This window comes from Stegostoma tigrinum, chromosome 12, assembly GCF_030684315.1.
Source record: "Stegostoma tigrinum isolate sSteTig4 chromosome 12, sSteTig4.hap1, whole genome shotgun sequence".
Taxonomy (NCBI): domain Eukaryota; kingdom Metazoa; phylum Chordata; class Chondrichthyes; order Orectolobiformes; family Stegostomatidae; genus Stegostoma; species Stegostoma tigrinum.
The window spans coordinates 38,354,738-38,380,520 of NC_081365.1; the positions used below are offsets into that span (position 1 = coordinate 38,354,738).

Below are 25,783 nucleotides of genomic sequence, written 5' to 3' on the forward strand. Positions count from 1 at the left end.
AAGGAGGCCGTTTGGTCCATCATGCCTGTGTTAGATCATTAAATAAGCATCCTTACTTTCTGGTTTCTCCCCATGTCCTTGCACATTGGATGATTATTTGGATGAAAACAATGTTGTCTTGAAGACCTTGACTGAACCTGCCTTCACTACATTTACATGCAGTGCATTCCGTAGCCCAACTACTTTTGGGTGAAAATGTTTTTCCTCTCTTCACCTTTATTTCTTTAGCTGATCGATTTAAATGGAGGCCCTCTTGTCCCTTTTACAGGAGAGAACAGTTTCTCCTTCTCTCTTCTGTCCAGCTTGTTCTTGATTTTGAAGACCTCTATCAGAGATCCTCTAAGACTTCCTGTCTCCAAGGAGACTCCCAACTTCTTCAATCTGGACAAGTACATGAATAAAAAATACTTGGAGGCATGTGCGCCAAGTGCAGGCAGGTGGGGCTAGTTTATGGTCCACATGGACTGCTTGGACCGGGGGCCTGTTACGGTGCTGTATGACTCTATGTCTCAATGACTAATCTATTCTCATAACTGAAATCGACATTCATTGAACCATTCCTGTAGACTTCTTCTGCACTTTCTCCAATATGTGCACATCCTTCTTTCAATGTGGCATATCGTTCTTTCAATACTGCAGCTGAGGTCCAAGAAGTGTCTAATACAAGTTCACATCACATCCATGCTCTTGTACTCTATGTCCCTATTTAAGAAAACTGAGGATGTTGTATTCTTTACTTACTACTCTTGTCACCCCATCCTGTCACTTTAAATGATCTGTGTACATCTACACATCGGTGTCTCTGCTCCTGCTGCCTCCCTTCGAGGTGTAATTCCTATTTTGTATTGTCTTTCAAAGTTCTTCCTACCCAAAATATACCACATCACTCTTCTCTGCATTAAAACCCATCTACCACCAATCTGCCAGCTCCACCGACTTGTCAATGTCTTTCTGGAGTTCTACACTGCCCTCCTCACGGTTTACAATTCATTCAAGTTTTGTGTCATCTGATAAGTTTGAAACTGTCCCTACGCATCAACATCCAGAACATTAATATATACCAGCAAAAGCAAAGGTCCCAGTACTAAACCTTGTGGAAATCTACCACAAATTTTCCATCAGCTCAAAAAGTATCTATTGACTGTTACTCTCTGTTTCCTGTCACTTCACCAATTTTGTATCTACATTACTAGTGCCCCTTTTATTCTTATAACTTTCCTCATAAATCTGTTGTGTGGCACAATACCAAGTGCCTTATGGAAACCCACTTGTGCTACATCATAAGCATTACCCTCATCTCCAGTGACTTAGTTAAATGTGCTTTCCCCTTTAGAAATCCATGCTGACTCTGCCTATTACCATGTAGCTACTAATTCTATCTTGAATAATTATCTCTGAAGTTAAACTGACTGGTCTGTAATTGCCGCGCTTATCTTCACAAGCTTTCTTGAACAAATCTGTAATGTTTACAATTTTCCTGTCTTCTGGCACCTACCCTGAGTCTAGGTAAGCCTGAAAGATTATGGCCAGTGCCTCTGTAAATTCCACTTTCACTTCCTTCAGAATCCCTGGTGCATCTCATCCGGTCCTGGAGCCATGTCCACTTTAAATCTATTATATTTTAATAAATCATGAATCATGTATGACTATGTACTGTCTTTGACATTAAAAATATCCTGAGCTACTTCATAAACAAACATGAAAATGCATACAGTACCCAGAGAGTTACATTTTGTGAATGTTTTTAAAGAAAAAGCTTTGCATTCATGTAATGCTTTTCACAAGCTTTCATTCTGAAAGCACTTTACAGTAAAATGAAATACTTTTTGCTTTGTAATCACTGTTGCATTGCAGGAAACAGAGCAACTAATTTAAGCTGAACAAACTTCCTCAAACAGCAATGCAGTAATGATCAGATAATTTCCATTTTTATTGAGTGAGTTGTTCAGTGAATAATCTTGAATGAGGGATAAAAATTGGCTGGGATACCACAGATCCTACCCCTACCCTTTCTTGATGTCGTGTCATGGAACCTTTTTCATCCACGTAAGCTGATGAGTAGACACTCAGTTTAACTGAGGTTCAAACTGAGAAGAAGAGGGTAATAATCAGAGGAGATGTTGTAGTTGTATCAAGATGGTTAAAGGCTGTGCCAAGTGAGAAAGCAAAGGGAGAGAGGGGTGTACAGGTGCACAGGATGTCATAGAAGGGAAGTAACGTTTATAGGATAGAATATATGACAGAAGTAAATTGCAGAAAAATAGGGCAAAGCCATTTTAAAAATTTACAAATGATGATCGGGACTTGACATGTGGGGAGTATGATCCCATTGATGCTGTTGGAATAGGTGGATACAAAACCCAGAATTTTCCACAGGTTTGAGTTTATGGTGCATGTAGTTTGTCCCTCAAAAAGCCAATGATTACGTTCATTGCCTGGAATATTTGGTAGGTTTCCAATGGATACATAAGTAACTATTAAATGGCTGATTTGTGCCCAGAAGGTTCTGCTGTAAACCAATGGGAAACCACAGGCAATGCTTTTTGGATAATCCATTGGCTCGGGGTTACAAGTTCGATGATTTTTTTTTTCATTTCTAACTGTTTAGGAGGGATATTAAGAGAACAGTTTTGTTGGCAGACTGTTGGTTACTTCTTCATTGAAGCATGAAGGCTGATTGAGACTGGTCAAAATGTTCTGCCCAACTTTCTAGAACTTGAGCTTTTCTCTGAGCATTGTTGACTGGCTGGCACTGGGAAATAGTTGATAAACCATTAGACCAGGGCCTATATTCCCCTTGAACTGAATGGTTTGGTAATTTCTTTCACAGGATAATTAAGAGTCGGCTAAATGAGAAAAAAAGAGGTCTTCTTATTCCTTCCCTTTTTCTTATGTTCTAATGTCTCCCACTCAGAGTCAACATCTGTTCCACATTCCACTCTGTCAAACCCACTTAGAAACTTGTCTGTTTCAATAAAACTAGGGAGATGAGCAGTTTGGTCCTGAAAAGGAGTGCTCAGTTTCGTGGGGTGGGAAACAGTGTTGGGGGTTAGGACTTCTAATTCCCCCCAGTGAAAAAGCAACCCTCTGACCTGAGCTGCTCCTCTACAGGCTCACAGCTACAACTGCCAGGGAATCCACACCTGCTGCTACATCACTCACCAATCTCCACGGGACATGTGACAGATGGATGACAAGATGACAGTCAGATAATGACCGTATCTTGCCTGTTACTTAGGTTATATTGAGGGAGAGTTGTGCAACATCAGCCTTGCTCATTAAACATAACATGGTTAGGTGCTGAGTCCAAATGCTGGAGGTAGATCTGGATGCAGTGCATGACAAGGGCATCTTCTGTGTTTTGTCAAGCTCTGTGCATTCTATAACACAGTGCTGATCCATCTTCAAGAATGCTGGACCTAGAATTATCTGATCAGCCCATTCACTGGAAGCAGTCTCCACATGTCAGGGTATATATACATCTATAAGTCACTGAAAGCAGGAAATGTGGCTCTCAAAGTGGTTTACTGATAGCTATTTGGATCTGCATCTCTATGATGCATAGACAAAGAAAATAAGAACATAAGAATTAAGGACGATATGGATCCACCATTTAAAAAGTTAATAGAGTTCATGGAAAAAAGTTCAAAAAGTTCACATCCTTTGCCTCATGTCTTGAAAGGATGTTATGGAGAGTATTAAGGAAAGAAGTTAAATATACAATTAAAAAACTGAAAGGATTTTAGTAGCATCACGGCAGGTAGAATGGCAGATTGAGGAGTTTGAGTTGGAATCAATTCAGTGATAATTTTTCAACTAGTACAAACATTCTGGCCACTAACTGATCTACAATACAGATACTTATAACATATTCAAATATTGTATTCAATTTCAGGGGTCTAGCATTTGCTTCAAAGAATCGAAGTGGAGCAAAAGTCTGGTATAGCAATAATGTATTGTCTACAGATCTGATTTGCTAATGTAACTTTTATTTTTAAAAAATTATAGTGTAATATAGATAATAGGAATTGTAGATGCTGGAGAATCTGAGATAATAAGGTATAGAGCTGGATGAACAAAGCAGGCCAAGCAGCATACTCTTGGCCTGCTGTGTTCATCCAGCTCTACACCTTGTTATCTCATTATTGTGTAATAGATGTGTTTGATAGCAAATATTACTACTATTCCTTGTTTTATTTTCCTTATGGAAACAACCTTAACTTGAATACTTATGATCCTTTAATGATGATTCATTTCATTTTAGGCATTGACCACAAAGTAAAAGTACACAGAATTTGTTGATACATCTTCAGTTCTATTTAATTAGACATAAAAGGATAACTAACATGAGATATAAAACTAATTACATCCTGGTGGACCTTAAAGATTCTGTAGCCTTATTCAGAGAGCTAAAAAGTTTCCATAGTGTCAAACTCAATCAATCCTAACAAAATAAAATGATTAACTGGCTAATGTGATTGCAAGTCAGAAGTGTTTTGAGATGTCCTGAGGATTGATAGGCACCATCTATGAGCATGCTTGTTCTTTCATACCTGCTGAGTTTTTATAGATTTCATCTTGACGCTCTGTTGTTAACCATAGCTATTTTGTGTCATCAGCAAACCTAGAATTTCTGCTTTTAATCCTTCATTTAGGTCATTTTGGTGGATTGTAGGAGGTAGAGATCTAAGGATTGATTCCAGGTTGAACTGTAAGAAGTAACACGTTATAAGCACACACTCACATAAAGGTATGTGATCGGGCATATGCATACGTAAGCAGCCATCTTTCAAATCTGTTGTCAATCTGAAGCTCTATACGCTTCTTCAGAGAGATGTAAAAGATCACATGGCACTATTCAAAGAAGGGCGGGGTTACCCTCTAAATGTCTTTGGTCAACACTGACCCCTCAATTTACACTCAGCAGATGACTGGTCATTTGTGAGACTTCATTCTGGTTGTAGTGTTTTTTTATGATCTGTGTTTCCTACCTTACACCATCTAAGAAGATACAAAAACAGAAGTTGCTGGATAAGCTCAGCAGGTCTGGCAGCATCTGTGAAGAAGAAAATCAAAGTTGACGTTTTGGTTCCAGTGATCCATCCTCAGAAAGTAAGAAGTATTTCCTTGGCTTTAAAGCAGTCTACGATGCCCTGAAGACATGAAAGGCACCATAGAATTGCAAGGTTTTTCTCTTTATTTGTGACTACTTGTATAGTGGATAATAAATCTATTTTAGATTGCTGCTGAGGTCTGAGAAGATAAATCAATTTTCAAGGTACTGCTGTAAATGGGCTCCAGCTTGCAGTGAGTGCAACTGACCACAAATGATTACAGTCATTGGGGTTATCCTCTATATTGTAATTGTTCACTGTAGCATTACAAGACTGTGACAAGGAAATTACACTGCAATGGGGTCTGCATGGTTACTGGAACCAAGTAAACAAGTATCAGTAAGTACCAATAAACATGAGTCTTCTGGATTGCCAATTCCAGTAGGTTTAGAACAGTGTTGTACCATTACAAAAGACTTCCATACTGAGAGCGAGTGTGAAGAACAATATAAAAAACTTTGAGTCACAGCAAAGTGTTAACTTTTAGTCCACCCACTCTCGATATCAAGGTGTTCTCAATTACAAATTCCCTTCCAAATTCTTCTCCACCCCCCCACACCCTCAACTTTTGTCCTAACGTCATTGCCTTCTGGTGGGATCCACTGTCTAATGGCAATTACTTCTGAGCTTGTTTATATATAGGCATCTTACACTTGGTGCTTCTGTAAATCAGCTCCTGGCAGATCAATGACTACATGCCAGCTTTTTTTGTTTGCGATCAAAAACAAACTGTGTTTCACTAAAAAGTGGCTTTAGAAAAATGAGTCTTCTGTGAATTTAATATTGCCAATAGTCACTATGCTGGAGAAAAACAAAAGCTTCTCAAAGATATATTGCCATTGACGTTAAATAAATGGCATTCGTGTTGTAGGGAATAGTGGAATGGCTAGGTTGCATTTATTGCTCTGAGAAGATGGTGATTTTTGCACTAACCATGGTTTGTTCAAGTATGTTGCTTAGCTGGGCTGTCTACTGAGCATTGATGACCAGGCTTCAATGCTGGTCTACAGACTCAGAACAGAAACTTCTGCTGTTGCTGATGACAAGTTTGGAGACAGGAAGAGCATTTATTTAGACCAGATGCATATATGAATCTTGTTGCCTTTCCCACCTCCACCAGAATTAAAGTTCCAGGTGAGAAGGTCCATTGCTGATCTTCTCATCTGGCTGTCAATACTGGTTCTTAATTTGCTAATTCATGACCTCTTAAAGAGGTCATTGCAGACCTGCAGGTATTGAGGCAGCAGTAGGCAGGCCTGTCACCATGTGGCATGTATAACAGGTGGAAATAATGCAGACTGTTTGTCTTGGGGAGGGTATCTTGGTAAAAGGCAATCAGTGCTTCTCAAGTAAAAGTTAGGTCTGTTTATTCTATGCACTGAGGGTAGACACTCCAGGATTCTACAAAGATCTGGCTCCAATCGAAATAATACTAACTACACCTTATAATATTTAGCATACAGCTTAGTATAAAACCTGTGTTAAATGAAAAAAGAATGCATACTTTCAGCATGTAATTTTAGTAGGAAGTTATTCAATTGCATGCAGAAATTGTAGGATTTTCATGCAAGGAATTTAACTGGAATTAGAGAGGATATTTATTCAATAATAGTGATTTATCTGAAATAAATCAGAATGGACCTGATTGCTCAATGGTTCTGCACACACATGAGGTCAGAGTGTATGAGTGGCATGTCAATGTTTCCTGACATGTATAATATTTATAGGAGATAGTTAAAGAAATCATTGAAACAAAGCATTTAAGAACCAAAGAGATAAAGGAAAAAAGGTGGGCATAAAGAAGGCAATGAACAGAAAGATTATTTAAGGGAGATAGGAAGAATTGACGAGATTGTTGCCGAAAGGGAGACATAAAATTGTTTTCTTTCTTTTCTTGATGAACAAAGTCACTGAAAAATCAATTGGAACAATCCAAAATGTACTTAGTAAATGATCTCAAGGACAGTGTTACTTAATGAATAGCTTCATGAGTGAAGCTCACATGTAAATTTTTAAATTAATTGTGAATCATTGTCGTTCTCATAAATGTCAGTAATTTGCATCATATTGAGATCTATGACATATTCCATCTCTAACACATGCCAATGTCTTATGAAAAGTGGAAAAATATAATCAATAATTTTGTAGCTGATGAAATCAGTTAAAACTGGTTTATGATGTCGCTGTGATGTCATTGCTATGGAAATATTTTTATTCCTCCTGTTACCTTTCTTTTTAAGTGTTAAAACCAGGGTAATTTAACCATCCAGGGTATGGAGTTTCCATCTTTTTAAGATGTGTGAAAACTAAACTGCGCCTGAATGGCTCCAATTCTCACTTTTCAAGCAGTAATGTAATCGTTTATTGAAACAGGTCAGTTTGAGATCCATTCTTCCCCAGTAGTTACTAAACTCTAGCCACTGTAATTTTTTTAATAAAATGATATTTAAAGTACCATATTGCAAATATGAAACAGCAACCTTGGAAAAAATATTGTTGCATTTTACTGGCACATTTTTTATTTGATATAAAATATATAACTTTCTGAAGTGTTTAACCTGAGTAATTCATAATATCGTTCAAAAATCATTGCCAGCATGTAAAGTGGTTGGTAAGAGATGGGCTGGGGTCTTCTGAGGAAAGAGATGATATCTGCCTAGAGACAAAGGACAATGCTAGAATACTTAAAGGGCAGAAAAACAAAGTTGCTGGAAAAGCTCACCAGGTCTGGCAGCATCTGTGAAGGAAAAAAAGTTAACGTTTCAGATCCAGTGACCCTTCCTCAGAACTGTTTTGAGGAAGGGTCACTGGACCCAAAACGTTAACTCTGTTTCTCCTGCACAGATGCTGCCAGACCTGCTGAGCTTTTCCAGCAACTTTGTTTTTGTTCCTGATTTACAGCATCTGCAGTTCTTTTGGTTTTTAATATTTAAAAGACACTTTACGTTAGATTATTAGAGAAATGGTAGCTGATGAAATGTTGTTGGAAGCAGAGATGCTGAAGGTAATGGATGTGGATAAATTGATAGATCAGAATATACTGGAAATTGTCTCATCCAGATGGCTGGCATTCCCAACTTGCAAAGTAAAGTGAGGCTGGAGATAGCAAAAGCCTTGTCATAATGTTCCATTCTTCCTGTCTTCAGTAGATATCAGGAACATGCCAAAGGATTGGTGAGTGGTAAATTTGACATCCTTATTTGAGAAGGGATGTAAGAACATCTAGGCAGTCAGTTTAACATCAGTGGTACTTGGAGAGTTTTGAATTAATTAAGGACAGCCAACCTCAATTTGTAATGGCAGATCATGCTTGAATAATTTAATTGAATGTTTTGATAAAGAAATAGGGAATGTTATTGAGCGGAATGTAGTGGATATTACCTAAATGAAATTTACATAGAACATAGAACATTACAGCACAGTACAGGCCCTTCGGTCCTCGATGTTGTGCCGACCTGTCATACCGATCTCAAGCCCATCTAACCTACACTATAAGTTTTTAATAAAGTAACATGTAAAAGGCTGATTAGCAACATTGAGGCTCATGTGACACAATGAAAAATTATTTTAAGAACAGAAAACATCCATGAGTGGTAAATGAAATATTGTCAGGTTGGAGAATGGTATATAGTGGTGGTTGTCAAGGGTCAGAGCTAGGTCCACTGCCTTTTTGATATATTTTGGAATACACCTTAAACATTTCAAAATTTGCTGACAATACCAAACTTGGAGCTGTGATAATGAGGATAGTACCATTCAGCTGCAACATGGCATAAAGAGACTTGCAGGATGACAGTGATGTGGCAGATGGAATTTAATACAGAAAAGTAATGACATGATGCACTGTAGAAGAACAGCTGGGAAGAGACAATGGAAACTTAATGACACATTTTTAAGGAAGGCGTGGGTTCAGAGAATCTAGTACGCCAATGAGCTTGGAATTTTGGAGATGGCAGGACAACATATATGGGATCTTAGAATTCATTCATATAGTTATTGAGTATAAAATAGGGGAGGTTATCCTGAATTTTTATAAAGCTTGATTTAGGCCACAACAACAGTATTGTATTCAGTCACCAGACATTGAGAGGAATGTGAAAGTCCCAAGGAGATATACCAGCATGTTTTTAGGAATTTATGTGCAACGTTAATATGGAGAAGTTGGGACAGCCACCTTAGAACAAAGAGATTGAGTTGAGATTTATACAGTTGCAGAGTCATAAAATTATACAGCAGAGAAACAGACCTTTAGGTCCAACTTGCCTTTGCTGACCAGATACCCTAAACTGATCTAGCCCCATTTGCCAGCATTTGGCTCATATCCCTCTCAACCCTTCCTATTAATGTACCTGTCCAGATGCCTTTTGACTGCCATAATTGTACATGCTTCCACTACTTCCTCTGGCAGCTCGTTCCAGACACGCACACCCCTTTGCATGAAAAAGTTGTCCCTTAGGTCCCTTTTAAAACTTTTCCCCTCTCACATTAATTCTATGCCCTTTCTTACCTCTCTTGTACTCCCTTACCCCCAGGAAACGACCTTGACAGTTCACCCTATGCATGCACCTCATGATTTTATAAACCTCTATAAAGTCACTTCTCAGCCTCCAATGCTCCATCGAAAGAACCAAGCCTATTCAGCCTCTCCCTATGGGACAAACGCTCCAATACCAGCAGTATTACAGATAACGAAAAACTGTTCCCATTAGTTGATGGTGCAAGGATCGTGGACACTGGTTTACGCTTTTGTTTTCTCTCAGAGGGTCATCAGTCTATAGAATTCTTCTCCCCAAAGAGTGGTGGAGACTGGATCATTGAATATCTTGAACACTGAATTGAGTAAATTTTTGATTGGCAGAAGAGTCAAGAGTTAGGCTGGGTGTTGTTGGGAGCAGATAGGAAAGTAGAGCTAAGACCAAATCAGAGGAGCCAGTCAGACAGCAATATGGCCAACTTATGCTTCTAATCCTTGTGTTATTTTGGGCAAGATATATGGGGAATTTAAGAAAGAACTGTTTTACGCAGCAGTGATAATGAACTGGAACTTGCAGTCTATGATCAGTGACTTCAAAATGAACATGGATGGGCAGTTGGAAGGGTGATGTAGCTATAATTGAGAAATGAGGTTGACTGGATTGCTTTGCACAGAAGCAGGTTGGACTCAGCATGCCAAAATAGCCTCCCTCTGCATCTAAATCTTTGACTCTTTAGTTGAAGTCAGTGTGCCATGCAAGAGGTGTCCGAGGTTTAATTGCTAATCTTTGCTAATCAGCTGATTGCATTGGAATGAGGATGGCGAGTGCCACAATGTATAGTATTGCCTGACATTCTGCTCCTGATCACCATTCAAGGATTCCTGTTGTACATGTGTTTGACTGCATGTGGATTGAAAATACAATTGATTTTGGTATCATAGCCAATTAGACTGTTGACTTTGCCTAAGCTCAAAGATAAAGAAAACCTTATTCAGCAGTGTACTGGAGAATTTCTAATTACAGTGAAATGGTTCTCCAGCAAGGAACCAACATCTTCAGGATCTTGGAGATGAACAACAGCAACAAACAAATTCTTGTTTTATTTTGCTTTCTCCCTCTCTCCATGTACTAGGGTTGTTTGGTATCATGACAATTTTTTCTCTCAATAGTACAGTACTTGATCTTTCTATTTGGATTTGTGTGTTCACTTGCTTCAGTGGTAATCTATCATTGTTTGATCAGAAAGTCATGGACCTAAGCCCCATCGTGGGTACTTGAACAAAGGAACCTAAGGTGTCACTTCCGTACAGTGTTAATGAAATATATTGGAAGTAATGCTACCTTTCTGATGATGTATAACACCATCCATCTCTTACTGCTCGATCCCAAATTTATCCCTCAAACCAATCCCACCAACCACACACCTTGTCATGTTATACCACGGTGGTTGTGGAAAAGTGACAAGTGCAAATTGACATTTGCATTTTGTGTTAGGTATTGAACAGACTTTAAATATCTAATTGATTGAAAGGTGCTTTGGAACATTTTGAGAAAGTAAAATGTGTTTGTATAAATGCAGGTTCTCTCATTCTTGATGATATGTACATTAAATAACAGTGGAGGTATCAATCTTGAACTAGAATATTCCATGCTTATCCTATCACACAAAGTTCTAATTGATAACCTTATTTAATTCCAGACACTTCAGTCTAAAACAAATCCAGTCTAAGGCATTCCCAGGACTCGAGTCTCAGATTGGTCTTGTGATGTATTAATTTGACTTATCACATTACAACAGGCTTACATAAACCTCTACCTGTCCAATAATAAAAGTAGCCAAAATCTGATTAATTTGTCATAGACTAAATAAAGCAATTTTCCTTTTAAATTGAAGATGTTGCCTAATTGTGTTTTAATTTCTGCGAGAATCAACTTTTTGTTTATCTAATATGTGTTATTAGTTGTCAATAACAGTAGTAGTGATCTGGCCCAAGCTTGTAGATTCAACTCCCATTCCAGGATTTGATCACATCACCCATGCTCACACAGTATTGAGGTAGTGAGGGATTGTCCAAGGGACCATCGGTTTAACTGGTGATGAACCGAGGCAGATGGATTTAAAATCACATGGTATTATTCAAAGAAGAGTTGAGGAGTTCTTCTGGTGTCCTAGCCAAGACTCTTTTCTTTATGTAAACAAATCATGCTGCTGTAAGTCTCTCCTTACAGTACAAAAATAGCTACATTTCAAAACTTTTTGTTGGTTGAGCTCTTCAAACCCATTCCGCAATTCTAGAAAATCGTGACTGATCTGATTTTAACCTCAATCTACATATCCGCACACCCCTAATCATCTTTATAAGACCAAAAGAACTGCAGATGCTCTAAATCAGAAACAAAAAAACCCAGAAATTGTTGGAAAATTTGACCATCCATGAAGAGAAATCACAGTCAATGTTTCCTGTCTGGTGACTGAGGAAGGGTCACTGGACCTGAAACACTAACTCTGACTTCACCTCACAGATGCTGCCAGACCAGCTGAGCTTTCTCAGCAACTTCTGTTTTTGTTCCCAATTATCTTTCATCCCCATGGTAATTAAATATCTATTTAGCTTCGCCTTAAGACTACTTAAAGACTCTACATCCACTTTGAGGAATAGAATTCCAAAGATTCACAACTCCCACTGTTTTAAATCGGCAACCCCTTATTTTTTAAACTGTGACCCTTAATTCTAGTTTTGCCCGCAAAACATTCTTTCAACTCCACCTGGCTAATTCTTTCAGTACCTTCTATGTTAAGCACACTGGGCTGTTGTTAGATCATAATATGGTTTTGAAAAGGAGTACAGATAAAGTTTTACACATAAGAAAGCTGACGTTTGATTAGTGAAGATATGAACTTATGAAAAGCCAGTACAACTTGGAAATAACAGAAATGGCCTGATCTTATTGAGTTTACATTATATCAGACTCAGAATGTATCCAACTCTGACTTTTTACCCCCGGGCAAATGTTGCTATTTATTGCATTTTGTAATTGGTTGAGCAAAGTGCCCCTAACGTTGCTGTGTAGTCGCCAATACGAAATGAAATTGTGTTCGATCGAAATAATTCAACTTGCCATCATACCTTTTGAAAAGTACAAGCTCAAAACGACCTCTAACATTTCAGCTTCTCCCTAATGCACGTGAACTAGCATCCAATCAGAAAGGTCACTCCGATTAATCCCAATTAGCTGGAACCTTTCGCGACAAAATAGTGCAAACAAAGAGCTAAACCGCATTAATAATGTTTTGTCCATATCACAAAAAGTGCTGCATGACCAAAGTTGAACGGCTGTCTATTGTGGATCGGGTTTGGCTTTTGCGAGTATGAGCTGCGGTGTGTTTGTGCGGTGGAATGGTACAGCAAATGTTTAGTCTGTGAAGGGGTCTGAAATCTATAAATTGCAGCAGCCGAGGCAGTGAAGTACTCATTGGATTGTAACAGTTTTGGAAATGTGGGTGGTGCCAGTAACTCTTGTTTTTATAGTTTGGTTTAAATACAATTTTGTAAGATGAGAAATTGTAATTTGTGTTTCTAGTCCACCAAGGTGTTCTGTTTTGTATTTTTGTTGTCTTGCCAGTCGATAAAAGTTACTTTCAGAAACTAATTAGATTGTAATCTAGCTTTTAACCTTGAAGATACACAGCTATTAGTTTGTTTTACCAGTTTTGTCCGTTGATGTTTGCATTATTGAGGAATAGGAGCTATAAAAGGAAGTTTTAGTTAAAACTTTGCTGCCCTGTGCCCACCAAAATAAAGCTTTTTTAAAAAAAAGTTTGTTCACTGGTATTAAACACCTAATGCTTCATGTAAATCCCAATTAGGTCAGATATATTTGGCAGTTTCACTAACAATGTTATTAGTAACATTTTTATATTCAGCACTTTCAGGGCAGATCAGATGTTCTTAATTCTTTCACTTTGAAGACTGAAATTAATTCAATTTAACAACCTTACAATAATGTAATGTGCCATTTAACTTTTCTTATAAAATAGCAATATAAATGTTTGCTTGTCTGTTTGCACTCCAACTTTCTGGTGAGTTCCAAAGTGGCCCCATTGACTTGTCTATGTTTAGTAAGGGCAATATATATAGTTTTAAGTTTTTGTATCTATGTAGAACAATTTTCTTTTTAAATTTGATTGCAATTTGATTTGGGATTTGAATTTTTGAAATTCACTTTGGAATAAAATGCTTTAGTCACTATCTTAATTGCAGCAGCTATTACAAATTTATTTGCTTATTCAACAAGCAAATAGTTATGAATCATCTTTGATTTACTTAAATGTTTTCAGTATTTCAGAAATATGTGCTTGTTGGCAAAGAAGTTGTCTAAGTGGCTGTAAAAAATGAAAGTTAAAAAGTTGTCAATTTATGAATTGATATTAAAATTTAGTTGCATTTCTGAGATGCCTAGTGATGTGATACAGTTGTGTTAATTGTGAGTAGATGTGTTTTTGCAAAACTAATTGGCTTAGGGACTTAAATTAACCCAGTAGTGTTTTATTCTTTCCTTCTAAGAGATAGTAGGAACTGCTGATGCTGGCATGTGAGATGACAAGATGCGGAGCCGAATGAACACAGCTGGCCAGGCAGCATCAGAGGAGCAGAAAAGCTAACATTTTGGGTCTGGACCCTCTTCAGAAATGGGGGAGGGGAAGTGGGCTGTGAAACAAATAGAGTTGTGGGGGAGGCAATGATAGGTGGAAAGAGGAGCTGATAGGTGGAGAGAAGACAGACACATCAAGGAGGCAGGGATGAAGCCAGTACAGGTGAGTGTAGGCAGGGAGTTGGGATGGGGGCTGGTCATTTTAGGAGGAAGGAGTGGGTCAGTGGGAGGGAAGATGGACAGGTCATGAAGGTGGGGATGAGGTGAGTAGGTAGGAGGTGGGGGGGGCGGGGTAAAGGTTGGTCAGTTAGGTGGGAGGAACAGATAGGTGGGAGAAAAGACGGACAGATCAAGGTGGTGGGGATGAGGGGGGCTGGTCTTGGTTGAGGTCAGGGAGGGGAGATTTTTGAAGCTTGTAAAATCCAGAGACCGTTGGGCTGCAGGGTTCCCAGGCAGAATGTGAGCTGCTATTCCTCTAGCCTTTGGGTAGCATCGTAGTGGCACTGCAGGAGGCCCAGGACAGACATGTCGTTTGAGGAGTGGAGGTGGAGGTGGAGTTGGAGTTGAAGTAGTTCATGATTGGGAGGTATTGTTGTTTGTCACGAACTGAGCGTAGGTGCTCCACGAAGCAGTCTCCAAGCCTGTTTTCCTTCCTGATCCTTGTGGATATTAAAATTGTGGAACTGCAGAGTAGCTAGCATAAGGTCCTGCTCAAGAAGGAATTCATTAGTTTAATTTTTATTGTGGACTGGAGAGTTGGTTAGTTTGTTTGGATGGTTGGTTTACAATGTGATACTGACAGTGTAGGTTCAATTCCCAGACCAGCTGAAGTTAACATGAAGAGCTCTCCTTTTCAACTGCTTCTCCCTGACCTGAGGCATAGTGACCTTCCAGTAAGCCACCACTGGCCACCTGTCTGATGAGAGGGCAGTCCTGTATTCCAATAGGATTATAATGACTTTCCCTTTGTGACTAACTTGTAGTTGGTACTTCAAGATCAATTAGTATGCATTTAGAAATACATAGGTAATCAAACACAAATTTTTAATGTATAAAATATTTGACAAGGTCACAAGATAAGCAAAATGTTTGTTTGAGTTAATCAATTTTCAGGAGGTTGTTCAGTGATAAACAAAAACTTGGTAAACAGTTCAAATTTGTGAATTCACTGAAGCCACATAATTAATAGGAGGTGGGATGTTAGATTGGAGAGGCATTATGGTTGGTAACTTGCAGTATTTCAAACTTAGTTTCATTTTTGTATAGTGGAAACAGAATTAGGAACAGCACCTTGATTATGTGACAATACAATAGTAAGTGAAAAAGCTATGAAATTTTTCAAAAGGACAAAGAAAAGATGATGGGTACACTTAATGTACATAGCTCAAGTTCCTTTCATTGGAGGGAAATGAATGGAACTAAATGATTAACGAAAAATACTGAATGATGCATGTGAACAGTGTCTCAGTCCAAATAATCAGGACTATGACCAGATTTAACACTTTTCTTTAAAAGGAAACAGCGTCTTGGGGTATGTAAATGACACACGCATATGCAATAGTAAATGCCATTTTTAAAATATTTTTTGATTTTAAAAAAAAAACAAGCTTACCAGGGGAGGGTGATGCTAGGATTGGAAAAGAATGAAGAACTTGTCATGAACTGTCTTCACTGATGCAGATATTGCAAACTGGTGACGTTTTTAAAAACAAAGTAATGTCATTGCAAGCTGGCGGGAAGTCACTGAGGAATGGCCATAAGCTTAAAATCCCTCAGCAGTGGAATTAGCAGTTTGGCTTGGAACAGTGCCTCTTTTTAAAGGAAACACATTTAAATATGAAATATGGGAAGCAACAGGGTTGAAGAGAGAATCCTGGAAAACCTGCAGCATCTGTGAAGCGAAATCCATTAACGTTTTGGATCAATTGACCCTTCCTGAGAAGAGTTTGAGGAAGGGTCACTCAACCCAAAATGTTCTGTCTGATTTCTCTCCACAGATGCTGCCAGATCCACTGAGCTTTTTGCAGTAATTTGTTTGTTTCTGATTTACAGCATCTACAGTTCTTTTGGTTTTTAATTAGTCTGGGAAAACACTAACACAATCTACAGGATCTGTTAACTAATACTTAAACTTCTCTCATAATTTTAAAGAAAACTTGAATTTTGAAATGTAAATGAGAGCAATAGTTCAACATTGAGGCAAAGTCAATAGGTTTCTGCAATAAATTCATATGTGGAATACACATTTGTAGCTTTGGGCTGATAGTACCAAAGAGCCAGTGGCTTATAACTGAGCAGTTCAAAATTGAACCAGCTGTACTGCTCATACATAAACTTTCACTGTGCAGGAAATGAGTTTTTACAAAGCTTTAATCTTAGAAGTTCATGTCTCATTTTCCTTTGATATCTATCTCTGGTCACTTGAACTTGTGTTTGTGGGTGATTGCTTAAATTATTGCACTGTCTACATTATAATAGTGATCACTCTCTCTTTAAAAGACAATTTGTTTAGCTGTAGGGCCTACTAGAACACTGAGTTTGCTAGCCTAAATGCTACCATGCAGTCATCTTTTTGAACATTTGGGGCTTATGCTTGCATAACCCTACAAATGGCTTGTCTTGCTGAAAAAGCTTTTTTGAAAAACATTGAAGTTCTTTAGATTCTATGCAACAAAATAATGACTTCATATTTGACATTTCATTTCAGCATGGGAAGAATAGTTGCAATAATCACAATAACAAATTGACAAAAATCACAACAAAACAAGAATAGTTGCAACAGTCAGTTGAGTTTCTTTGACCTGTGGCTATAAAAGAACTACTGTCAAGATAACCTGACATGAGCTTAGGTGACCTTTATTGGTTATTTGCTGTGTCCATACTGTGCCATGTAATAAATTAACCTGCTTTGTAAACAAGTGAATCAGCTGAGCTGGCACTTACTAAACATTCTGCTACTCAGTTAATTTTGGTCTAACGGTGCTGTAAACCAGAGATTTTTTTAAATATCTCAAATAATTCATTACACTGTTGGCATATCCCAAAAGTGACGTTTACAACTTTTGTAACCTGATGCAGAACAAACAGTTTAGAAATTTACTAGTCCTTAATTATTATTTTTGAATATTTGGGGCACTTTTTCCCCTGGTGCATTTATTTGCAAACTTTTTTCAGAGGTTCTTATTTTGCGTGAGAGTGCATGTATTTAATGTATTTGTTTTTGTTTTTTCAGTGAATTGAAGCCCAAAGACCCAAAATGGCCGAAAGTAAAGCCACTAGTGTGCTGAGCTGGGATCAAGTGAGCAGTTTGAATGATGTCCTCACTGAGGTGGTCCTCATTCATGGCCGTGGAAATTTTCCAACATTAGAGGTCAGACTCAAAGATGTGGTTAAGACTGTAAGGACCAGGCTGTTTGAAAGTGGAATTCTAGTACGAGACGTCCGGCTTAATGGGTCAGCAGCCAGCCATGTCCTAGTAAAGAATAATGGCTTGAACTACAAAGATTTGGACTTAATTTTTGGGGTTTATCTCCCAGGGGAAACTGAATTCCAGTTGGTAAAAGATGTGGTGCTGGGCTGTCTGTTGGAGTTCCTTCCGGAAGGAGTCAACAAAGAAAAAATCACACCCCTTACACTCAAAGAGGTCTATGTGCAAAAAATGGTGAAAGTCTGCACAGATACAGATCGTTGGAGCTTGATCTCCCTTTCCAACAATAATGGCAAGAACGTAGAGTTGAAATTTGTGGACTCCCTCCGCCGACAGTTTGAGTTTAGTGTTGATTCCTTCCAGATCATCTTGGATTCTCTCTTATTTTATTATGATTACTCTGAGAACCCAATGAGTGAGCACTTCCATCCAACAGTAATTGGGGAAAGTGTATACGGGGACTTTGAGGAAGCATTAGGTCACCTCAGGAATACACTGATTGCAACCAAGACTCCAGAAGAAATCAGAGGAGGAGGACTGCTTAAATACTGCAATCTTCTGGTTAGAGAATTCAAACCAGCCAGTGAAGAAGTAATTAAATCCTTAGAGCGGTACATGTGCTCTCGTTTCTTTATTGATTTCCCAGACATCACTGAACAACAGAGAAAGCTGGAAGTCTACCTGCAGAACCATTTCATCGGGGAGGAGAAAAGCAAATACGATTACCTGATGATCCTGAGGAATGTTGTAAATGAGAGCACTGTTTGTTTGATGGGACATGAAAGGCGCCAAACTCTCAACCTCATCAGCCTCCTAGCTCTCAAGGTGCTGGCAGAGCAAAACGTCATCCCTAATGTCACCAATGTCACTTGTTATTACCAGCCTGCTCCATATGTCAGTGATGCAAACTTTAGCAACTACTATGTAGCGCACACTGCCACCTCATACCAACAATCGTATCCTACCTGGCTTCCCTGCAACTAATAAGTAATGCTATGTTCACAGTTGACTTGTGTGCAGATTGATGCAGCTCAGCTCACCATTGTGGCTTCTTTCATTCACATTAGCTGAGAAGGGAGCAAACCCCATGGCTGTTGTAAATGTTGCACGTATTAAACTGCAATGAAAATACAAGGATAATATGCACACATTAATTTTTGCTATAGGAAAATCCAAAAAAGTCACTAATGATGGACGGTACATAAATTTTATGATTACCAACAATGCTATCAAAAGTCCTGATAGTACACTGTGTCATAGTGTTCTGGAAATGTAACTTTGATTTTTCTGTAAAGGGTTATCTATCTTCACACTGTACTAGGAACAATTGTTAATTTTTGAGCAAACATACAAAAGAATTCACAATAAATCTGTTTAAAGAAGTAAGTAAATAGATAATTTTGCAAATAGAAGTATAGGGGTTGCACAGTGACTCTTTTTAAAATGAGACACAATTAGAAACATGTAGATTATAGTTCACACTTCAAATTGTAAGTTGCTCCTGTAGTGGCTCAGTAGGGGGAAGGCAGTGGGTGTGAAGAAAGAATTGGTGTGCTTGTGTATAAAGCTGCAAAGGTCCACTACACATCTGCAAAACAAGTTTGCAGACAAGCAGGCCATTAGTTTATCAAGAAATGAAAATGTGTAATCTGGAAATTTCTACCTCGTGAGTAAATGACAGTTAATTGATTTTTGAAGGGAAGTCTACATTTGCAAAAAAAATTTTAGAAAATGCAGAACTGGTTAGTTCCTGGTTTTGTACAAGAGCTACAGCTCAGGAAAATGAGCTGAGAGTGATCTTACAAGATCAGTTGCACACTATCCTGAGTTAGTTGCTGTTACAGTAAAGTCTTCTGTTGAGTGAGCTGCAATGTTGAATTATTTTGATGCAGAAAATGTGCTATATTTTTGCTTCTGCATCATAATGGTGTATAGATAATCTTTCATGGCTGCAGCATCAGCCTTTTAATCTAAACCACATTCCCAGGCAATGGAAGTTTGTGCTGAAAGTATTGTACTCTCTTAAAACACAGCTTTACTGGGTTGGAGGAAAGTCTAAATCTAACAAGTGTCAATTTTTAAACTGTGTCCTTTACCACTCCAGTAAGTACACTGGAGTTAGGAGAGTGTAATTTGAATTTGCTGAATTCTAAGCTGGCCAATATGTGGCAGGCTGGCTGTCAAATGTGTAGTTCGTGGTGTGAAAGAAATGCAAATTTTGGTAAGTTCCAGGTGCAGAAACTTGTTTGTACAGTAATGTTAAGCTTTGCCTGAATTGAGTATCTTGTGTTCTGAGCTAAAATATAGACTTCCAATATTAAAGCACAGTGAGGTGATGTGTGAATTGAAATTTTTATTCACATTTTGCTCTGAACCAGATTGCGTCATCCTTCAATGAGTGCAGTTTGTGAATAGATAGAACTCTGCAACTGGAACAGTGTGAACATTTCCTGAAACACCTCACAGGCCTAGAAATGTTTGAGCTGATTTATAAAATATTGTAAGAGAGAGCAGGCAGGAACAGCTTAAATTGAATTTATCTGGGGAATGTCAATAATGAAGTACATCAAATAACTTGTTTCCATTTAGTATTTAAATTAATGATAACACTGGGAAAGAGTAACTCCTGTCACTTAAATAAACAAAAACACAGTGTACTATTGGTGAGGCCTTTTTTGTTGTTGAGATTTCATTATGCAAAGTGTTAAATGCAGTCTATCTAGGATGAGTACTGGTCCAGCACACATTCCAGTTCAGTGTGAACATAGTATTGCTGCATTTAAGTGCAGGGGACATTTGAAAATTGCAACTTAAATAAATTGTAAACTGAATTTCACAACACCAGCTTTGAATTATATAGAATTGAAAGTAGCAGGGTATAACTTTGCTAGTGTAAAGGCTTTATTTTTGACACACCTCCTTTTGAACACTTGTGTATGTTTTTGTTAAAGAATACTGGTAAGAGGGTGTGAGGAATAGAACTTGCGTATCTTTTTGAAAGCCGGTTACTGTGATTTAAAACAAATTTGGTGTTGAACAAATCTTGCTGCACAGTCAGTCATGGTCAGATTCAGATGAATTCAGTGAATCCTGATCAGAATTGTGCATGAAAGTCAGTCTTGCTCAGTGTGTCTTGAAACTATCTTATCAAGCAAAATGGAGAAATAAGTTTTCAAGTTGTACCTTAGACCTTTTTATTGCACAAAGAAGTCTGTAGTGTTGATTTCTATCGCAGTGCAACTTCTTCTACAGGCATTGGCAAACTTAATATATTGCACAACTTGGTGAGATTTTCTAGTCTGGATGATATTGAACTGTTCAACTATTGCATAGGGTTTCACAGTTGCACTTGGTTCTGTTCTCAAATAGACACCTAAATATGCATTTTCTGGCAGAGTCACAAGGTAGTGACATGAAATGGGAGTGTTGAATTTCCCAAACAGTGGGGAGGTAAAAGGTGCTAAAGTACAGACAGTCATTAAGTCTGGGATATTCTTGATGTGTATGATTTGTTGCCTTATCACATGGTAAATTTACCCACCCAACCAGCAGGAAAGTCTAAAGGATATTTTTGTATTTCCTTTTTTTTTGAGCATCTAGTCTTGAGTGCTTGCTACTACATATTAATGATGCAAAATGTAGTGAAATCAGATACTCAATGCTTAGTTCAGGATTGTGTAAATAGTGAGTGTATGAGGCATTGGAATTCTCTTGCTGGTATATGTTTTTGTTTTGGTTTTTTGTACCCTGATTTCAGTTATTTTCTTGTAACTAGGGACAGGCATCAAAAAGAAGAAAACAACTAATGTTATTCAATTTTTTTTGTTTTGGGTTGAAATGATAAGGTATAGAGATGATTGGGACTGAGACTTCTACTCCTGTGAGAAATGAAAATTGTATTTTTATTTTCAGATTAACTTAGCTATTACTGGCAATATTTGTATTTAAAAATGTTTCCAGATTGTGCTGCTGTACACGCTTTGTATGAATATGTAGACCTTTGGTCCCTATTTGACAATAAAGACTAACCAATAAAAGGTCAACTCAACTGAATTTATTTTTTAAACAAATTTGATTGTACTTTTTTATTTGTCTGAAAAATCTAGAAACTTGATGTATGTGCCAGGTCAAACAACCACTGCATGACATGTAGAAAAAAATCGTAGAATTGCTCTGTCAGTTTACAAATTTCAGCCATCATCATGAATTCTATCGTGTTTTTTTTTTAACTTTTAGTTCCAATTTTCATGCAATTTTTTAAAAGATTGAGTTTCTAACCACACATTCTTTGTCTCTAACCAGCTATAACTTTTAAGCATGCTGCTTAGACATTAATCAGAAAGGCAGGCTATTAAGTGCTGTATGATACCTTTTGTGTGGGATGTCTTTGTCGAATTGCATTCAGTAAATGAATAGGGAGCTTGAAGCTAATGTTAAAGTCTGACACTTTGTATCAAATGCAGTACAATGCTCTTTCACAGGCTGGTATGGAACACTGTCTATTGGTCAACAGAGAAGTAAACTGAGGATTATTTGACCTGATAACCTTTATTGGTATTATAAATTTAATCAAACGCTATTGGTATCAGTTTGGCCTTTTGGGGGAAATGTCAAATTGACCTGTCAAGACTGAAAACTAATCTTCAAGGTCTGTGGTGTTACCTAAATCAAAACATTTTACTAAAAAGCTTCAATTTTTTTTGAGCTGAATCGGTTCCCTTTTCAACATTGTACAAAATGTCTAAAATCATAGTGGGACACACATCAAAAGGATAAACCTCAACTTGCTAACTCACCAGCATAGAGTACAAGCCACACTAGCAGTAATTATCCTGCATCCTCCAATCGATTCTGTGATCGTAAGCATAAAGCAACATCTACTTCTAACTGAGTTTTCAATGTGACTGGTTATGGAATAATTGACAAATTCATAAATTTATGTTGGTATAATGCAAAAATCACTTTGAGTTTGAGATTTTTGGCAAGTAAGCTGTTGGAACTGATGTCGTTAGTTCTTTGGTTGTTGGATTAGTGTCTGGGCACCTATAGTCTAAGCCCATCCCAGCAGCTGATATGGTCTGCTTTCAGTTTTTTTAAAAGCCACTGGAATTTAAAGCTCTAATGATCACCCTGAAACTTGATTTGTTAGTGACAGAAATGGGTTTTATTTATGTCTGTTCAGAGAAGGCAAAGCTGTTGTCCTTACCTGGCCACTCAGTACCAAACATTTCAAAAAGTATTAGACCATACAGATCACCTGATATCAACAGGGCTATGGGAAAGACTGGCACTCATAGCCCTGTCAACCTTCAGTCCCCCTTTCCCACAGCTGCTGGGAGTGCAGCTTTTGATTATTTCAAATGTTGCAGACAATGCCCATGCCGTTCCTGAACAAGGGGTTGCACAGTGGCTAATAGACAGGAGAGAACTGCAGTGGGTGTCTTTAACAGTAACTGGAGCCCCCAAGCCTATAAAATCCCAGTGCATCAGAACTAGGAATCCATGAGATGCTACGGACCACCAGCTTCATCTGCCAATGCTATAACAAAACAACTTGCATCCTCATGACTTGGCCTATCCCATACTTATCTTTTTTTAAATCAAGTCAGGTGTCAGCTCTGATGTGTTAGCCTTGTGCAGAGACAATTTAGGACCGTTTTTATATCAGATAGCATAAATGACAAAGATAAGCAATTCTACAAGAGATTAGATCTTCTCTCTGCAGTTCTGCCACAGAGTTATAAAGTGGTTCCCCACCATCTCACGTGCTTCAGTCAATTTGGATCACTCCACCAAATGGAGTGAGAAATGGCCAAAAGCACTGGATACTGCATAGGACATGGGTCCTGGCAACATTCCAGCAGTTATATTGAAGACTGTTGTTCCGGAACTAGCCCCATCCTGTGGACAGTTCCAGTATGGCTATGACCCTGGCAACGACTTGACCATGTAGAAAATTGCTCAGGTGAGACCTGTATTCAATGCAGGGTAAATCTCACCCAGCTAATTGCTGCCTGATCAGTTTACACTCGATAAAGTGATTTGAAAGGTGCAACACTCACTTAGCAATAGCCTGCTGAGTGACGCTCTGTTTGGGATCCATCAGAGCTATTTACGTGGAAGTTGACAAAGAAGGTAAAAACATAGGATCAATAGAGTGGATAAGAAGGCATATCAGGTTTGGCTACAGCTGGAGTACCATGAGAAGTTGGGTTGCCTGACTATAGTAAGGATGTGATTGCATTAGAAAGTGGGTAAGTGCAATTCGCCAGAATGTTGCCTGGAATGGAGCATTTCAGCTGTGAAGAAATGTTGGATAGGCCTGGGTTATCTTTTCTAGAACAGAGAAAGCTGAGGGGCGGAACTTGATTTAAGGTGTGTAAGATTATGAGAGGCCAGGGGCAGGGTAGATAGGAAGCAGGTGTTTCCCTTAGTGGAAGGGTCAATAATTTTAAGGTGAACAACAGGAGGTTCACAGGGGATCTGAGGGATTTTTTTTTTCACCTGGAAGATGGTGAAAATTTTGAATGCAGCTCTTGGATAGTTATTATCATTATTTTAAAAAAATGTGGGTGAGCAGCTGAAATGTAATAACATTCAAGACAATGGGCCAAGAGCTGGGAAGTGGGATTGTCATAGGTAGGTTGGCACAGACTTAAGAGTCATAAAGTGTGAAAACAGACTCTTTGGTCCAACTCATCCATGTTGACCAAATTTCCCAAACTAAACTAAACTAATCCCATTTGTCTATGTTTGACCTATATCCCTCTAAACCTTTTCTATTCATGTACTTATCCAAATAAGAGGAATTGTGTTATTTAAATGCAGAATGACTGGAAAGTGCAGCAACACAATGATTTGGGGTCCTTGTGCATGAATCACAAAAACTTAGTATATATTTTCAGAGGATAACGGGGAAGGCCATTGAAATATTCACCTTTACTTCAAAGGTAACAGAGTATTACAGGAGCAAGTTCAATGTTGTCAATCATTTTCTTGAGCCTGACATTTTTTAAAAGAATGTGGAACTGGACTCCTATTTCCCTGAGTCTTTCAACATGATTATTGGACCAGAGTGTGTAAGAATGTAACGCCCTAGGGTCTGAAGTACATATTTGGCCAAAGAAAATCAAGCCCATTTATATAAACAAAAATGGCTGTAGGTGTTGCCGTAAATCCACGTGGCAAGGTACAAAGTGCAAGCATTATTGAATTCCAGGCCTCAGTTTATTCATTCAGTAAACTGTAGATGTCTAATAGGGGAAGAGATTGAGGTGTTAAGCTGGTGATGAGGGCCCTGCTGGCAGTTTGGACAGTTCAGATCTTGGATAGTGGTACCATGTTAGGTTAATTGAGGATTTTATCACAGTCGATTAAGCAGCAAGGCTGTTATGCAAAACAAATTGTAAAGCTTCCCATTAATAGGCAGCCCACCAGAGAAAAAGATGAAGTTCAGGCTGCTGTTACCAGCATTGACCCTCAGATAAGTCATTAAAGGATTCCATGGTGCGGGATGGACAGGGTGAGATGTAAGTAGGAGAACAGTTATCAGATTACTAAATAGAGGCCAGAAGTGAGACAGAGCCGGTAGCAATTGATGGTGATGTCAGGGGCCATGAGAGGAAAAGGTGTGGTGGCCAACAGTGGCCCAGTGGACTTGAATATAGAGCCCAGACTTTCCTTTTCGGTAAACTCTTGTGCTGTCTCTTAGGCTTTAAACTGTATATCGGTCTCTTTATTTTTACTGGTGAGGGGTTTAAAAGTTGGAGATTAAGTCGTTTAAGAAGAAAACATTGCTGACTAATAGGGGAAGAGATTGAGGTGTAAACTGGTGATGAGGGCCCTGCTGGCAGTTTGGACAGTTCAGACCTTGGATAGTGGTACCATGTTAGGTTAATTGAGGATTTTATCACAGGCGATTAAGCAGCAAGGCTGTTATGCAAAACAAATTGTAAAGTCAAACTGACTACATGAAATTAGAAACAGATAATCCATGATTTGAATGAATGGTGGAACAGTCTGTATGGCTCAAGGGCTTTACCAGTTACTGTCTTCCTATGTTACTTTAAGGGCTGGATTTGCTACCGAGGTTGCAGAATTGGTGACTTGGATAG

At 38.4% G+C, this 25,783-nt stretch overlaps 1 protein-coding gene across 2 annotated transcripts in view; it reads left to right on the plus strand.

Moving 5' to 3' along the window:
- Window positions 1-21,707, plus strand: part of tent5c (terminal nucleotidyltransferase 5C) — a 30,808-nt gene extending 9,101 nt beyond the window's left edge. The window contains exons 2-3 of one of the 2 annotated variants that reach the window (XM_048541366.2): window positions 4,656-4,750; window positions 17,475-21,707. In XM_048541366.2, coding sequence (XP_048397323.1) covers window positions 17,499-18,653 — 1,155 coding nt within the window. In that variant the 5' untranslated portion in view covers window positions 4,656-4,750; window positions 17,475-17,498 and the 3' untranslated portion in view covers window positions 18,654-21,707. The remainder of the gene's footprint in view (window positions 1-4,655; window positions 4,751-17,474) is intronic. The other variant, XM_048541364.2, reaches the window with a different exon arrangement.
- The last annotated feature ends 4,076 nt before the right edge of the window (window positions 21,708-25,783 follow it).